The following is a 12844-nucleotide window of genomic DNA, read 5'->3' as shown; positions in this document are numbered from 1 at the left end:
AACACTACATCAAAAACTAATGGTGTACTGAATGGTGACTAACAGAACATAATTAAATTTTTAAAAAATTTAAAAAGGAAGTCAATTGCTTCCAAGGATGTCTCTTGTCACTTGTAGTTCCACATCTCTTGTAATATCAGCTGGCTTAAGTGAGTTAGTATCAGAAGGCATACTTGAGCCTTTTGGTGGCAATCATGCACCTACCCGAGGTTTGATACTTACCAGCAAACAGCTCAGCATTTGGATCTGTTTCTGCATCTAACCTGTGTTAGGGGTCCCCCTACCTACCTCCATTAAGCTAAACCCTTGCCTGTTGTTACTGACTTTGTGCCTAGTGTTCAGCTCCTGAAGCTAACAACTAACACTAGACCTAGCAGATTCTCAACTTCTTCTTCTTTTGACTCTTTAGATCAGACTGGTTGTGGAAGAGGGATTGAATCAGCTGCCATATAAAGAATGCATGGTGACCACTCCAACAGGTAACAAGGGTTGTTACTCTCAGATTCTTGTCCTGAAAATTCTGGAAATTAGGGGGAAATGGGAAAAAAAGCAATCTGAGTAAATCAGTATCCAAAATGAGGAGTCTAGGTGGAGCTGTTCTTTTAAACAACTTAATAAACTCAGAGGTGTTTAGTAGAGAAATTTATATGGGCAACTTTTTGTTAACGGCTTGCTTGTCAATTCAAGTAATAGGTTAATAAATATCTTTTAGCATACAGGTGTTGCCTTTGATGACAGCCCATTGGGACCAGAGTTAAGAATGGCTAGCAGCTTTTCTTCACCTCTGTGGAGAAGCTGCTGGTGTTAATAAATGGGTAGGTTGGTTTGGCATTGAGACTCCAAGTAAAAGAATCAGAAGTAAAAAAAGACAAAGGAAACTAAAAATGATGACATCTGGAGAGAGTACTTTGTTTTACTTTAATAGAACACAGCTGAAGATCCCTATTTCAGGGATTTAAAATTCTTATTTTGTTCTCTAGTAAATAATGGAAGCTGTTCTATTCAAAGGTTGACTTTATGAAAATTAGGGGCTGAGCTTGTTGCGTCATAATTGATCCAATTCAGGATGGCACCAAGGGTTGAGCACGTCTTGGTAACAACCTCAGCCTTTGTCTCCTGCATTTTAAGGCAGAATAGGAGCTCATAAAAGGGGTGGAATGAGGAGGCTCTCTCCTGTGCATCACAGTGAGCTCCCAGTTTGAATTGATGATGTTTATAGTGTTCAGAGTGCAGTGATTCCTCTCTGAGTTCAATTTGAGGAATGTGTGTGTGAATATCATGCCATCATAAGTCCTGTTCCTACTCAATGGAAGCCTCTGTCTCCCAATTATCTCCACAGGTTTCTTACGAAGAATTAAGAAATAACTGAAAAATCATGCCTTCTCATTACTTTCAAAGGGAACCTAAGAGGTTATACAGAATGTCTAGACAAGAGTTGCTTTGGTTACCCATTGGCTTTAAACTGTAGGTACTTTAAAAATAAGTGGATTGTTCCAGTAATGAGAGATAAATTCTTTGATTTTATTCCCCAACAGGGTACAAGTATGAAGGAGTGAAATTTGAGAAGGGAAATTGTGGGGTCAGCATAATGAGAAGCGGTAGGTTGCATATATGCGATTCTTGTTTCTTTGCATGCATAGAAACAGTCGTTTTCCAGGAGAGAGGTGGGCTTGTCTGTCATAATTGCAGCCTGCCTTGACTTAAATCTCACCACCTATGTTGTCTATCCTCATGGTGCCTTGGATCATGGCCTGCATGTTGCTGAGTTTGACTGATTTTCACTGCAGAGCATCTACTCTACGTGGCCTGTCCCCATGGGCAAGCCTGCTTTCAGAGAAATTCAGGGTAGGATAGGAGGATGAGATGGTACTGTCTTGGGGAAAACAGGGCAGCTTGAAGACTGATGGAATATGGCACAAATTTGGGCCTGTGGAACTTTGAATACCTGACTGCAGAAATGTTTTTTTTTTTAATTTCTTTTGTAGGGAACAGTCTTACCGGATCAGGAGCTGGCCTGAATGACTTATTCAGTGTTTTTAGTTTTATATTTGATGTGTATGTGGCCATATAGCAAAAACACTTACCTTTTATTAACTCTAGGTATTTCCAGTTGCTGGTCTTATAAATGTTGTATTTGTGTTTGAGTCCAACTGATCACTCTTTTAAACCAACCTTTGTGCAACAAAATCACATACCTATAATTAGTATGTCTACCTGTTTCATGGGGATGATTACTTCCATGGTAACTAACTAACTAAATTTTTGCGTAAGATCCAAGGTTTAGTGGAAGCCTCACTTGCTTGCTTGCACTGAAGACAGATGGATTTTTTTTTCCACATGTAAGCATTGCCTTTTCTCTGGCTGTGAATTTCTGTTTGTGAACAATTGAATATGTCAAGTAGAATAGGAGCTATAAGTTCCCTTTTTTAAAGAATATTGCTTTTGGGGCGCCTGGGTGGCTCAGTGGGTTAAGCCGCTGCCTTCGGCTCAGGTCATGATCTCAGGGTCCTGGGATCGAGTCCCGCATCAGGCTCTCTGCTCGGCGGCGAGCCTGCTTCCCTCTCTCTCTCTGCCTGCCTCTCTGTCTACTTGCGATCTCTCTCTGTCAAATTAAAAAAAAAAAAAAAAAAAAAAAAAAAAAAAAAAAGAATATTGCTTTTAAGCAATGAAAGGATTTTCAGGACAATGTTATTTAACTTTTTAAAACTGGTAAAGACAATGGAGATGGGCTTTTAAGACGTTTTTTTCTTCTATTTTAGTCTAGTTCCTGCCCTAAAGGCAGCAGCATTCTCAAACCCCTAGAATATGGCAGATGACCTTGGGGTAGTGCAGAGACAAGGGTTCTTTTTTAACGTTATTTGCTATTGATTGATTTTCATATAGATTAGAAACTTTTTTATGTTTACACCAGTGATAGAAACTTTCCTCTTAAAATAGGTGTAAATGAAAATAGTTAAAGAAAAATATAAAGTAACAGTACAGATAGAATTCTGATATAACCTAAAATCTGGAAGGTGGTACGAGAATGATTCACTTTTGGCAAGCACTTCCTTAAAGGAATTTAGACTAAAAAATAGCTGTTCAGAAACCAAGAGGTTAGTAGTAGTGTTGGTTATGGTTGTTGGGGGGAAAGGAGGGAACAGTATACTTTTGCACTGTTTGCTGACAAACTTCTGCCATTGAAGTCATTGCTGGGGTGCAGTGATATCTCCTAATGTCACCTTGATCTGTAACCCAATTCCTCCATAAATCTTCTGTATTTTTTCAGATGAAAATAACAGGTTGAAGTGGTTTAAAGCCTTCCTTAAAATAATAGGAATAAAATGGTCCTGATAATTGGAAAAGCTCAGGGAGCAGCCTAACAAAACACTATTTTTTTGTATTCATGGAAGTGTGACATCCCTAAAACTTGAAAGCGAGCGATAAAACTAGCTTATCCTACTTTCATTGACCAGGCCTTAATCTGGTTTAATTGACCTGCACTAAGTATAAAATAAGAGCACATCAGAAATAAAAGCTCTTAGCTTAAGAAGAATTGCTCCCATCTTGACAATGTCCTTCTTGTATTAATAATAGTCACACACTCTGCTTTGGTCTGTTTTTGAACTTTAATTCTATCCCCCCCACCTTTATTTTGGAAATTTTCCTTCTTCAAGGTGAGGCAATGGAACAAGGTTTACGAGACTGTTGTCGATCCATACGAATTGGAAAGATCCTGATTCAGAGTGATGAAGAAACACAAAGAGCCAAAGTGTATTATGCCAAGTTCCCCCCAGACATTTACCGGAGAAAAGTCCTTCTGATGTATCCAATTCTCAGTGAGTGGCTAGAGTTTAATTTGTATACTTTGCTTAGGGTTTAAATCAGTTCAATTTAGTGACTGCCATTTAGTTACCCTTATGTAAAGGCAAAACCATTTCTAAATGTGTTTTTCTCAGTTGGATTTGGAGTTGCCTTGGGCAGTTCTCTGGGGAATTTTTATTGTGTAATAAGAGTGTATACATTGTCTAAATAAACTTTAGTAGCTCCAAAGAGCTTTTGTTTTAAAATGAGTGAAAACAGTGAAGCAAAGGATCTAGTGAGGCAAAGTATACAGACACAAAAAATATATTGAAATATGTCCCTTCTGTAGCCCAATTAATGTAGCAATGAATTTCTCAAGGATTTATCCTTTCTGAAAGTAATATTTTTTTCTCGTATTCTGATTTATAAGCTTACTCACATCGCACACAGTATTGTCTCCCAGGGTTGGTGGTGGAGGTTGAGTGTCAAATTTGATATCTCAAATACTGAATGAATTTAGGGTTTGTTGTGCACTTGAAAACTGAAAAGTATGTGTGTCATGTCCATTATTGAAAATAATATCATGGATGGGGTGCCTGGGTAGCTCAGTCTCTTAAGCGTCCAACTCTTGGTTTTGGCGCAGGTCATGATCTCAGGGTCTTGAGATCAAGCTCAGCATCAGGCTCCTCTCTCTCTCTCTCTCTCTCTCTCTCTCTCTCTTTCTCTCTCTGAAATAAATAAAGAGATAAATAAAAAATAGAAAAATAAAATCTTAAAAAAAAAGGACATCATTGATAAAGAACAGGCACCTTCAAATGAAGCTTTGCCTAGTGCCTTATGTTAGATTACCAAACTGCCTCTACTTCAAAGAAACTTCAAAGATGTTTTGAGATAAATGTTCAAGTTGCTAATGCATTTGGTTGTCATTTGATTTCAGGCACTGGAAATACTGTAATTGAAGCTGTAAAGGTTCTTATAGAACATGGAGTTCAACCCAGTGTTATCATCCTACTCAGTCTGTTCTCTACTCCTCATGGTGAGTTCAGCATGTCTGGGGCCCCAGATAGTGATGGGTTGGGTAGGTATGTTATCTGTACAGACTCTCATTGTGAAGAAAAGTTCATTTCTACTTTCCTGTTAAATCTAAATCAAATTTTGGTAGTTTATAACTTGTGTTTATCATCTCTAAGCTTAGTGATGAAGTATTTTTATACCAGTCTAATGTTCAAATTCAAACGGGAAAGTATGAACTAACCCCTTTGAAGGGGATTGTAATTGTTTTCCTGGTATCCCTGTTTGGGTAGAGCCTGCATGTGGCTGAAGTGTCCCTGTTTCTCCTGACTTCTCACCTGAGCCTGAGAACTGCTCCCAAACAGCAAGAAACTTGAGGTTCCTGTTAGCCCTCTGGTCTCGCTGCATAAACTTTGCAGTGTGAAGCAAAGAGCAGAAGTTTTCTAAGTTCTGCTTCTGCTCAGAGAGCATAAAGGGTAGAACTGTGTGTTCTCCACTTCCTTTGGAAGCTAAGGCCCTACTTTTTTTGCCATATAATCTAGGACAGTTGTGAAAGTATCCTAAGAAAATAATCATATGTGCATGTAGAAATTTAGCCCTTAGGATATTCACTGCAGAGTTATTTTTAGCGTAAGAAAAAACTTGAAAGTATGTAAACGACTTATAGTAAAGAAATGATTAAATAAATAAATATTCAAAGATGTAATATTATATAACTTTTAAATCATGTTTTTGAAAAATGTTTAATAACATCGAAAAAGTTATATGTAAACTTAAGAAAGTATGTCAAAAAATAACAGCATTAGAATAACATTAAATGCTACCACCAAGTTTAGAGATGACTTATGCAAGTTATGACTCTTATGACTACCAAAATCAGACTTGGATTTAATATAGAACCTGATAAGTCTTTCCTTAGCCTGAGAGACTAGACAGATGCACAGTACTATTTCAATTTTCATTTTAAAATACATACTGTATTAATGGTGGTTATCGTAGGATTTGGGGACTCTAAGCAATTCATTTTATTTTTTTAAGCTTTTTTTTGTATTTTCCAAATGTTTGACAGTGAATTTGTATTTGTTTCCTAATTGAAAAAGAAATATGTGGCTTCTAGTTAGGGTGTTTCCTCATTTCCAAAGTCTCAGAGTCTTAGCCAGCCTTGAAGGGGCTACAGTGTATGCAGTTGGGAGGGCTGCTTTCTGCAGGCCATTGTTTCTTTTGTCATTTCATAATAAAAATTCACCTGTAATTCAAGTGTTGATGGTGACAAAGGGCAATTTCCTTGGTCATCTATTTATATACAGCAGAGGTGGCACTGTAAACATTGAGATAACCAAATAATTTTTGGGCTTCCTGCCCAATAGTAAGTATTAATTCTAAGAACATACATTAGAATGGTATACTATTATTTGACATGGTAGATGAAAAAAATCTTATTTTATGGCTACGTTGCTATGGTTTTTTAGTTTGTCGAGCGTCCTAGTTCATCGCTTTCCCTGCAACCCCCAAAGCTAGAGTCCTAACTTCTGAAAACTAGCTTACTCTGATATACCAAAGATGTTTTTACCCTTGTTTCACAGTGTTCTGGTTGAGAAGCCGTCATCTTAATATATGCTCCTGTTTCTGGAAAGGATTGTAATCGCTCTATTCCAGCTGCCTTTAAAATGAAACAAAACAAAGATTTTTCAAGGAGAAAGTTGCTATAACTGAATGTATTTTTAAAATCCTGGATATGAAACAATTTGATTGTAAGAGTTTATCAGTGAAATAGTGGAGGTGTGTGATGATTGTCAAACTTTTCAGGTATTAGACATATAAACTAAGAGATTAATCAAGTCTGACTAGGTATTTAAAGGTCATTGCTTTCTGTCTTCTGTCTGTATTATACCTAATGACTAAAATTCCTGAATTCCAGCTACTGTTAGCAAAAAGTCATTCCATTACAGCCACTCTCCTTTTATTTTTTGAAGGTGCCAAATCAATCATTCAGGAGTTTCCAGAGATCACAATTTTAACTACTGAAGTTCATCCTGTCGCACCAACACATTTTGGACAGAAATACTTTGGGACAGACTGAGTTGCCAAAGGAAAATTAATTACCTTGTGTAATATTACAGTTAATGTTTTGAGTTTCTATTTGTTTTACTAATTCACTTGAGGAATGGCAGAGAAAATTGTGTTTTGTAATTTTTGGAAGAGAGTTTAGTAAAAAGGAAATATTTGAGATTTATTTAATTTATTTGATTATTTCTTAACTGTTGACACTAAATTCAACAGGGAAGCACACACAACTCTTAGAAAATATTTTAATAATACTCTTATACAAGTTGATGATCCCTCAGTGCATTGAAACTTACCTAATATTTTTTTAAGTAGGCTCCACACCCAGGATGGAGCCTAGTGTGGGTCTTGACTTCACGACCCAGAAATCAAGACCTGTGCTGCGGTCAAGAGTCAGATGCTTAACTGACAGAGGCACCCAGGTACCCCAAACCTGTTTCCTGATTTTTGAACCTTACAGTTTGGGTATTGTTTGCCACCATAAATAAAACCCAAATGTGAGTCTGGTCTTTGGCCCGCTATAGTTTGCATTTTGTTTAGTTTGCTTTCATTTTTAGGGAGAGTTCGTGTATATGGCTGTTATCACTTTCTTCTACTCTTTACTTCCCAGTACTATATGTGCTGGTAACTTGGAGAGGGTGAAGAAAGAATGCCTCCTGAAATTTTACATTTCTGTTAATATCCTCACTCAATTAGCAGACCCAGGGTATATGGTTAGCTCTTTAGTCAAGCCATTATGTTCTTCACGGCTCACTTCCCATCGTATACATTGTTGGTAGGTGCCTTGCCAAGTATAATTCAGTGAAGAAGATGGTGAGCATTTCCAACCACAGAACTGTAACATTAATTTACACAGATGGATTAAACCAGGTCTATCTGGATGCTGACAGGGGTGAGTACTGTTAATGCCACCAATGCCCTAGAAAGGAATTTGTGGTGGTCTTTCTGAGGTATGGGGGAAAGAACAGTTTCTTGCTAAGTTTCATGGTGAATCAGTATATTAAATTGCTGCATTTTTAATTTGCATATTTCATTCAGTTTGGAAATGAGTTCTTCACATACTTGTCACCTATAGATGTATGAAAGTTAAAAATACCATGATACTTTTTAAATCCTTAAGATTTGCATGTGTTCATATTTAGGCCTCTGAAGATAAACCGCTGTAGAAATCAATGTGTTCTGAAACTTGCTTGTAAAATCCTGATCTCATTTTGCATTGATATTAAACATTTTAACAGTGGTTCTGGCTGATGACTTGAATAGTTATACTCTCACAGCCCCATAGGCAGCTGTTTTGGGCCTCTGCTCCAGAAAATCCAGAAAGAACAGTAGGCACTATCTTAGAACCAAAGCTGATGGAAGTCAGCTATGATTAGGGGCGAGGAAGGAAAAGCTGGTGTACAGGGGAATGCATTTTCCCTATAGAGCCTAGGAATGCTAGAAAGACTTCATTATATTTTCCCTTTATTTTTAATTTTTAAGTTTTTATTTAAATTCACTGTATATTACTTAACATACAGTGTAATATTAGTTTCAGGTGTAGAATTAAGAATTCAACACTTATATACAATACCCAATGTTTATCAAAAGTGCCGTCCTTTATCCCCATCATCAACAGTTCAGACAACAAACCAAAAATAAAAGCCCCTAAAACAGCCTTATTAGAAACCCAAACCTCAGGATACTGCTCAGTAGCTATAGCTGTAGTATACCCAAACACAACAAGTATGCCACCCAAATAAATCAAAAACACCATTAAACCCAGAAAAGACCCCCCAAAACTTAATACAATCCCACAACCAATAGCCCCACTAATAATTAAAACTAACCCACCATAGATAGGAGAAGGTTTTGAAGAAAACCCTACAAAAATAACTACAAAAATAACACTTAGAATGAATACAATATATGTCATCATTATTCCTACATGGAATCTAACCATGACTAGTGACATGAAAAATCACTGTTGTATTTCAACTATAAGAACATTAATGGCCAACATTCGTAAATCACACCCAATGACCAAAATCATCAATAATTCATTCATTGACTTACCCGCACCATCTAATATCTCAGCATGATGAAACTTTGGCCCCCTCCTCGGAATCTGCCTAGTCCTCCAAATCCTTACAGGTCTATTCTTAGCCATACACTATATATCAGACACCACCACAGCCTTCTCATCAGTCACCCATATCTGCCGAGACGTCAACTATGGCTGAGTCATCCGATATATGCATGCTAACGGAGCCTCAATATTCTTTATCTGCCTGTTCCTACATGTAGGACGAGGCCTATACTACGGATCTTACATATTCCCTGAGACATGAAACATCGGCATCATCTTATTATTTACAGTAATAGCAACTGCATTCATAGGTTACGTCCTACCATGAGGACAAATATCCTTTTGAGGCACAACTGTAATCACCAACTTACTATCGGCCATCCCATATATTGAAACTAATCTCGTAGAGTGAATCTGAGGAGGGTTCTCAGTAGATAAAGCCACCCTTACATGATTCTTTGCCTTCCACTTCATTTTACCATTCATTATTTCTACTTTAGCAGCAATCCACCTGCTATTTCTTCACGAAACAGGATCCAATAACCCCTCTGGAATCCCCTCCAACTCCGATAAAATCCCATTCCATCCATACTATACTATCAAAGATATCCTAGGAGCTTTATTCCTAGTACTAACGCTCATAATTCTAGTACTATTCTCGCCTGACCTACTAGGAGACCCAGACAATTACATTCCCGCCAACCCACTCAACACACCACCCCATATCAAACCCGAATGATACTTCCTATTCGCATACGCAATCCTACGATCTATCCCCAATAAACTAGGAGGAATATTAGCTCTAATCTTCTCTATCCTAATCCTAGCCATCATCCCACTGCTACATACTTCAAAACAACGAAGTATGATATTCCTCCCACTAAGCCAATGCCTGTTCTGATTATTAGTTGCGGACCTCCTCACCCTAACATGAATCGGAGGCCAACCAGTATAATATCCATACATCGCCATCGGCCAACTAGCCTCAATCCTCTATTTCACAATCCTCCTAATCTTAATACCAGTAACCAGTATCATCGAAAATAATCTATTAAAATGAAGAGTCTTTGTAGTATAATAATTGCCTTGGTCTTGTAAACCAAAAATGGAGAAACACACCTCCCTAAGACTCAAGGAAGAGACAATAGCCCCACCATCAGCACCCAAAGCTGATATTCTAACTAAACTATTACCTGATTTTTCCCCACTTAATTATTTTTTTCAATTCATATATTTAATAACCTCTACTATGTTTTCTCAGCACGCACTTTATCCCCCGTCCTATGTACGTCGTGCATTACTGGTTTGCCCCATGCATAAAAGCATGTACATATTATGATTGGTATGACATACGTGTATTTCTTTTTTTTTATTTTAAAGATTTTTATTTATTTATTTGACAGATAGAGATCACAGGTAGGCAGAGAGGCAGGCAGAGAGAGAGAGGAGGAAGCAGGCTCCCCATTGAGCAGAGAGCCCGATGTGGGGCTTGATCCCAGAATGCTGGGATCATGACCAGAGCTGAAGGCAGAGGCTTTAACCCACTGAGCCACCCAGGCGCCCCACATACGTGTATTTCACTTAGATCACGAGCTTAATCACCAAGCCTCGAGAAACCATCAATCCTTGCCTGATGTGTACCTCTTCTCGCTCTGGGCCCATCACATGTGGGGGTTTCTATATTGAAACTATACCTGGCATCTGGTTCTTACTTCAGGGTCATAATAGCCCTCAATCCAATCCTACTAACCCTTCAAATGGGACATCTTGATGGACTAATGACTAATCAGCCCATGATCACACATAACTGTGGTGTCATGCATTTGGTATTTTTTAATTTTGGGGGGGGGGGAGAACTGGTATCACTCAGCTATGGCAATAAAGGCCTCGTAGCAGTCAAATAATTTGTAGCTGGGCTTTAACTTCATCATTTATCCACATCGCACAACCATAAGGTGCAATTCAGTCAATGGTTACGGGACATACACACACACACACACACGTACACACGTACATGTACACACACGTACACACGTACACGTGTACACACGTACACACACACACGTGTACACACGTACACACACGTATCGCGTATCCAATAGATAGAAACTAATTAAATCAAACCCCCCTTACCCCCCATAACTTCAAAAGTATACAAATGCTCATAATTGTCCTGCCAAACCCCAAAAACAGAACTGAACACATGCAACATATATCAGAAGTTACTTATCCTGGCGCTACTCACATTAATCTCTATTCTATTATTAATTCATCAAAAATCTTATATCAAAAAGGCTATCTATAGATGTGATTCCCCATTGCTAATCACCTGAACATCCCAACACCAACCAACTCAACCACATATTTGTTAACGTAGTTTATCAAATAAAGCGAGGCACTGAAAATGCCTAGAAGAGTCACAAGACCCGTAAACACAAAGGTTTGGTCCTAGCCTTCCTATTAATTATTAACAGAATTACACATGCAAGCCTCCACACCCCGGTGAAAATGCCCTCTAAATCCCCTATACGATTGAAAGGAGAGGGTATCAAGCACACTAAACAAGTAGCTCATAACACCTTGCTCAGCCACACCCCCACGGGATACAGCAGTGATAAAAATTAAGCCATAAACGAAAGTTTGACTAAGCCATGTTAATATTAAGAGTTGGTAAATTTCGTGCCAGCCACCGCGGTCATACGATTAACCCGAATTAATAGGCCCACGGCGTAAAACGTGTTAAGGATTACTATTACACTAAAGTTAAAGCTTAACCAGGCCGTAAAAAGCTACCGTTAATATAAAATGTACCACGAAAGTGACTTTATTACTTCCGAAAACACGATAGCTGAGATCCAAACTGGGATTAGATATCCCACTATGCTCAGCCCTAAACATAAATAATTCACACAACAAAATTATCTGCCAGTGGGCGCCTGGGTGGCTCAGTGGGTTAAGCCGCTGCCTTCGGCTCAGGTCATGATCTCGGGGTCCTGGGATCGAGTCCCGCATCGGGCTCTCTGCTCAGCGGGGAGCCTGCTTCCCTCTCTCTCTCTCTGCCTACCTCTCTGTCTACTTGTGATCTCTCTCTGTCAAATAAATAAATAAAATCTTTTAAAAAAAAAATTATCTGCCAGAGAACTACTAGCAACAGCTTAAAACTCAAAGGACTTGGCGGTGCTTTACCTCCCTCTAGAGGAGCCTGTTCTATAATCGATAAACCCCGATAAACCTCACCACTTCTAGCTAAATCAGTCTATATACCGCCATCTTCAGCAAACCCTTAAAAGGAAGAAAAGTAAGCACAATAATAATACATAAAAAAGTTAGGTCAAGGTGTAACCCATGAGGTGGGAAGAAATGGGCTACATTTTCTAATCAAGAACATACTCACGAAAGCTTTTATGAAAACCAAAAACTAAAGGTGGATTTAGTAGTAAATTAAGAATAGAGAGCTTAATTGAATAGGGCCATGAAGCACGCACATACCGCCCGTCACCCTCCTCAAGCAACACACCCAAACATTACATAATACAAATCATATTAAAGCAAGAGGAGATAAGTCGTAACAAGGTAAGCATACTGGAAAGTGTGCTTGGGTAAATCAAAGGGTAGCTTAATCAAAGCGCCTGGCTTACACCCAGAAGATTTCATACGCCATGAACACTTTGAACCAAAACTAGCCCAACCGACTACTAACTCAATTACCACAATAACCCTTCAATCAAAACATTTAATACCACTACTATAGTATAGGAGATAGAAATTCTACTTGGAGCTATAGAGAAAGTACTGTAAGGGAATGATGAAAGAAAATTTAAAGTAATAAACAGCAAAGATTACTACTTGTACCTTTTGCATAATGAATTAGCTAGAACAATTTAGCAAAGAGACCTTAAGCTAACCTCCCCGAAACCA

At 38.3% G+C, this 12844-nt stretch overlaps 1 protein-coding gene and 1 long non-coding RNA gene across 4 annotated transcripts in view; both read left to right on the top strand.

Moving 5' to 3' along the window:
- UPRT (uracil phosphoribosyltransferase homolog) overlaps positions 1–8098 on the top strand; it is a 35579-nt gene extending 27481 nt beyond the window's left edge. For 2 of the 3 annotated variants that reach the window (XM_045995066.1, XM_045995068.1), the window contains exons 3-7: positions 410–479; positions 1536–1598; positions 3657–3818; positions 4721–4819; positions 6768–8098. In XM_045995066.1, coding sequence (XP_045851022.1) covers positions 410–479; positions 1536–1598; positions 3657–3818; positions 4721–4819; positions 6768–6874 — 501 coding nt within the window. In that variant the 3' untranslated portion in view covers positions 6875–8098. The remainder of the gene's footprint in view (positions 1–409; positions 480–1535; positions 1599–3656; positions 3819–4720; positions 4820–6767) is intronic. The other variant, XM_045995067.1, reaches the window with a different exon arrangement.
- A 2398-nt stretch (positions 8099–10496) lies between these two features.
- LOC123934892 lies at positions 10497–11836 on the top strand. The gene is made up of 2 exons (XR_006816844.1): positions 10497–10936; positions 11029–11836. It is a non-coding gene; the product is annotated as an uncharacterized LOC123934892 (long non-coding RNA).
- Positions 11837–12844: the final 1008 nt, after the last annotated feature.

This window comes from Meles meles, chromosome X, assembly GCF_922984935.1.
Source record: "Meles meles chromosome X, mMelMel3.1 paternal haplotype, whole genome shotgun sequence".
Taxonomy (NCBI): Eukaryota; Metazoa; Chordata; class Mammalia; order Carnivora; family Mustelidae; genus Meles; species Meles meles.
Note: the sequence above shows the minus strand (reverse complement) of the source record. Positions and strands in the feature narration are given on the sequence as shown.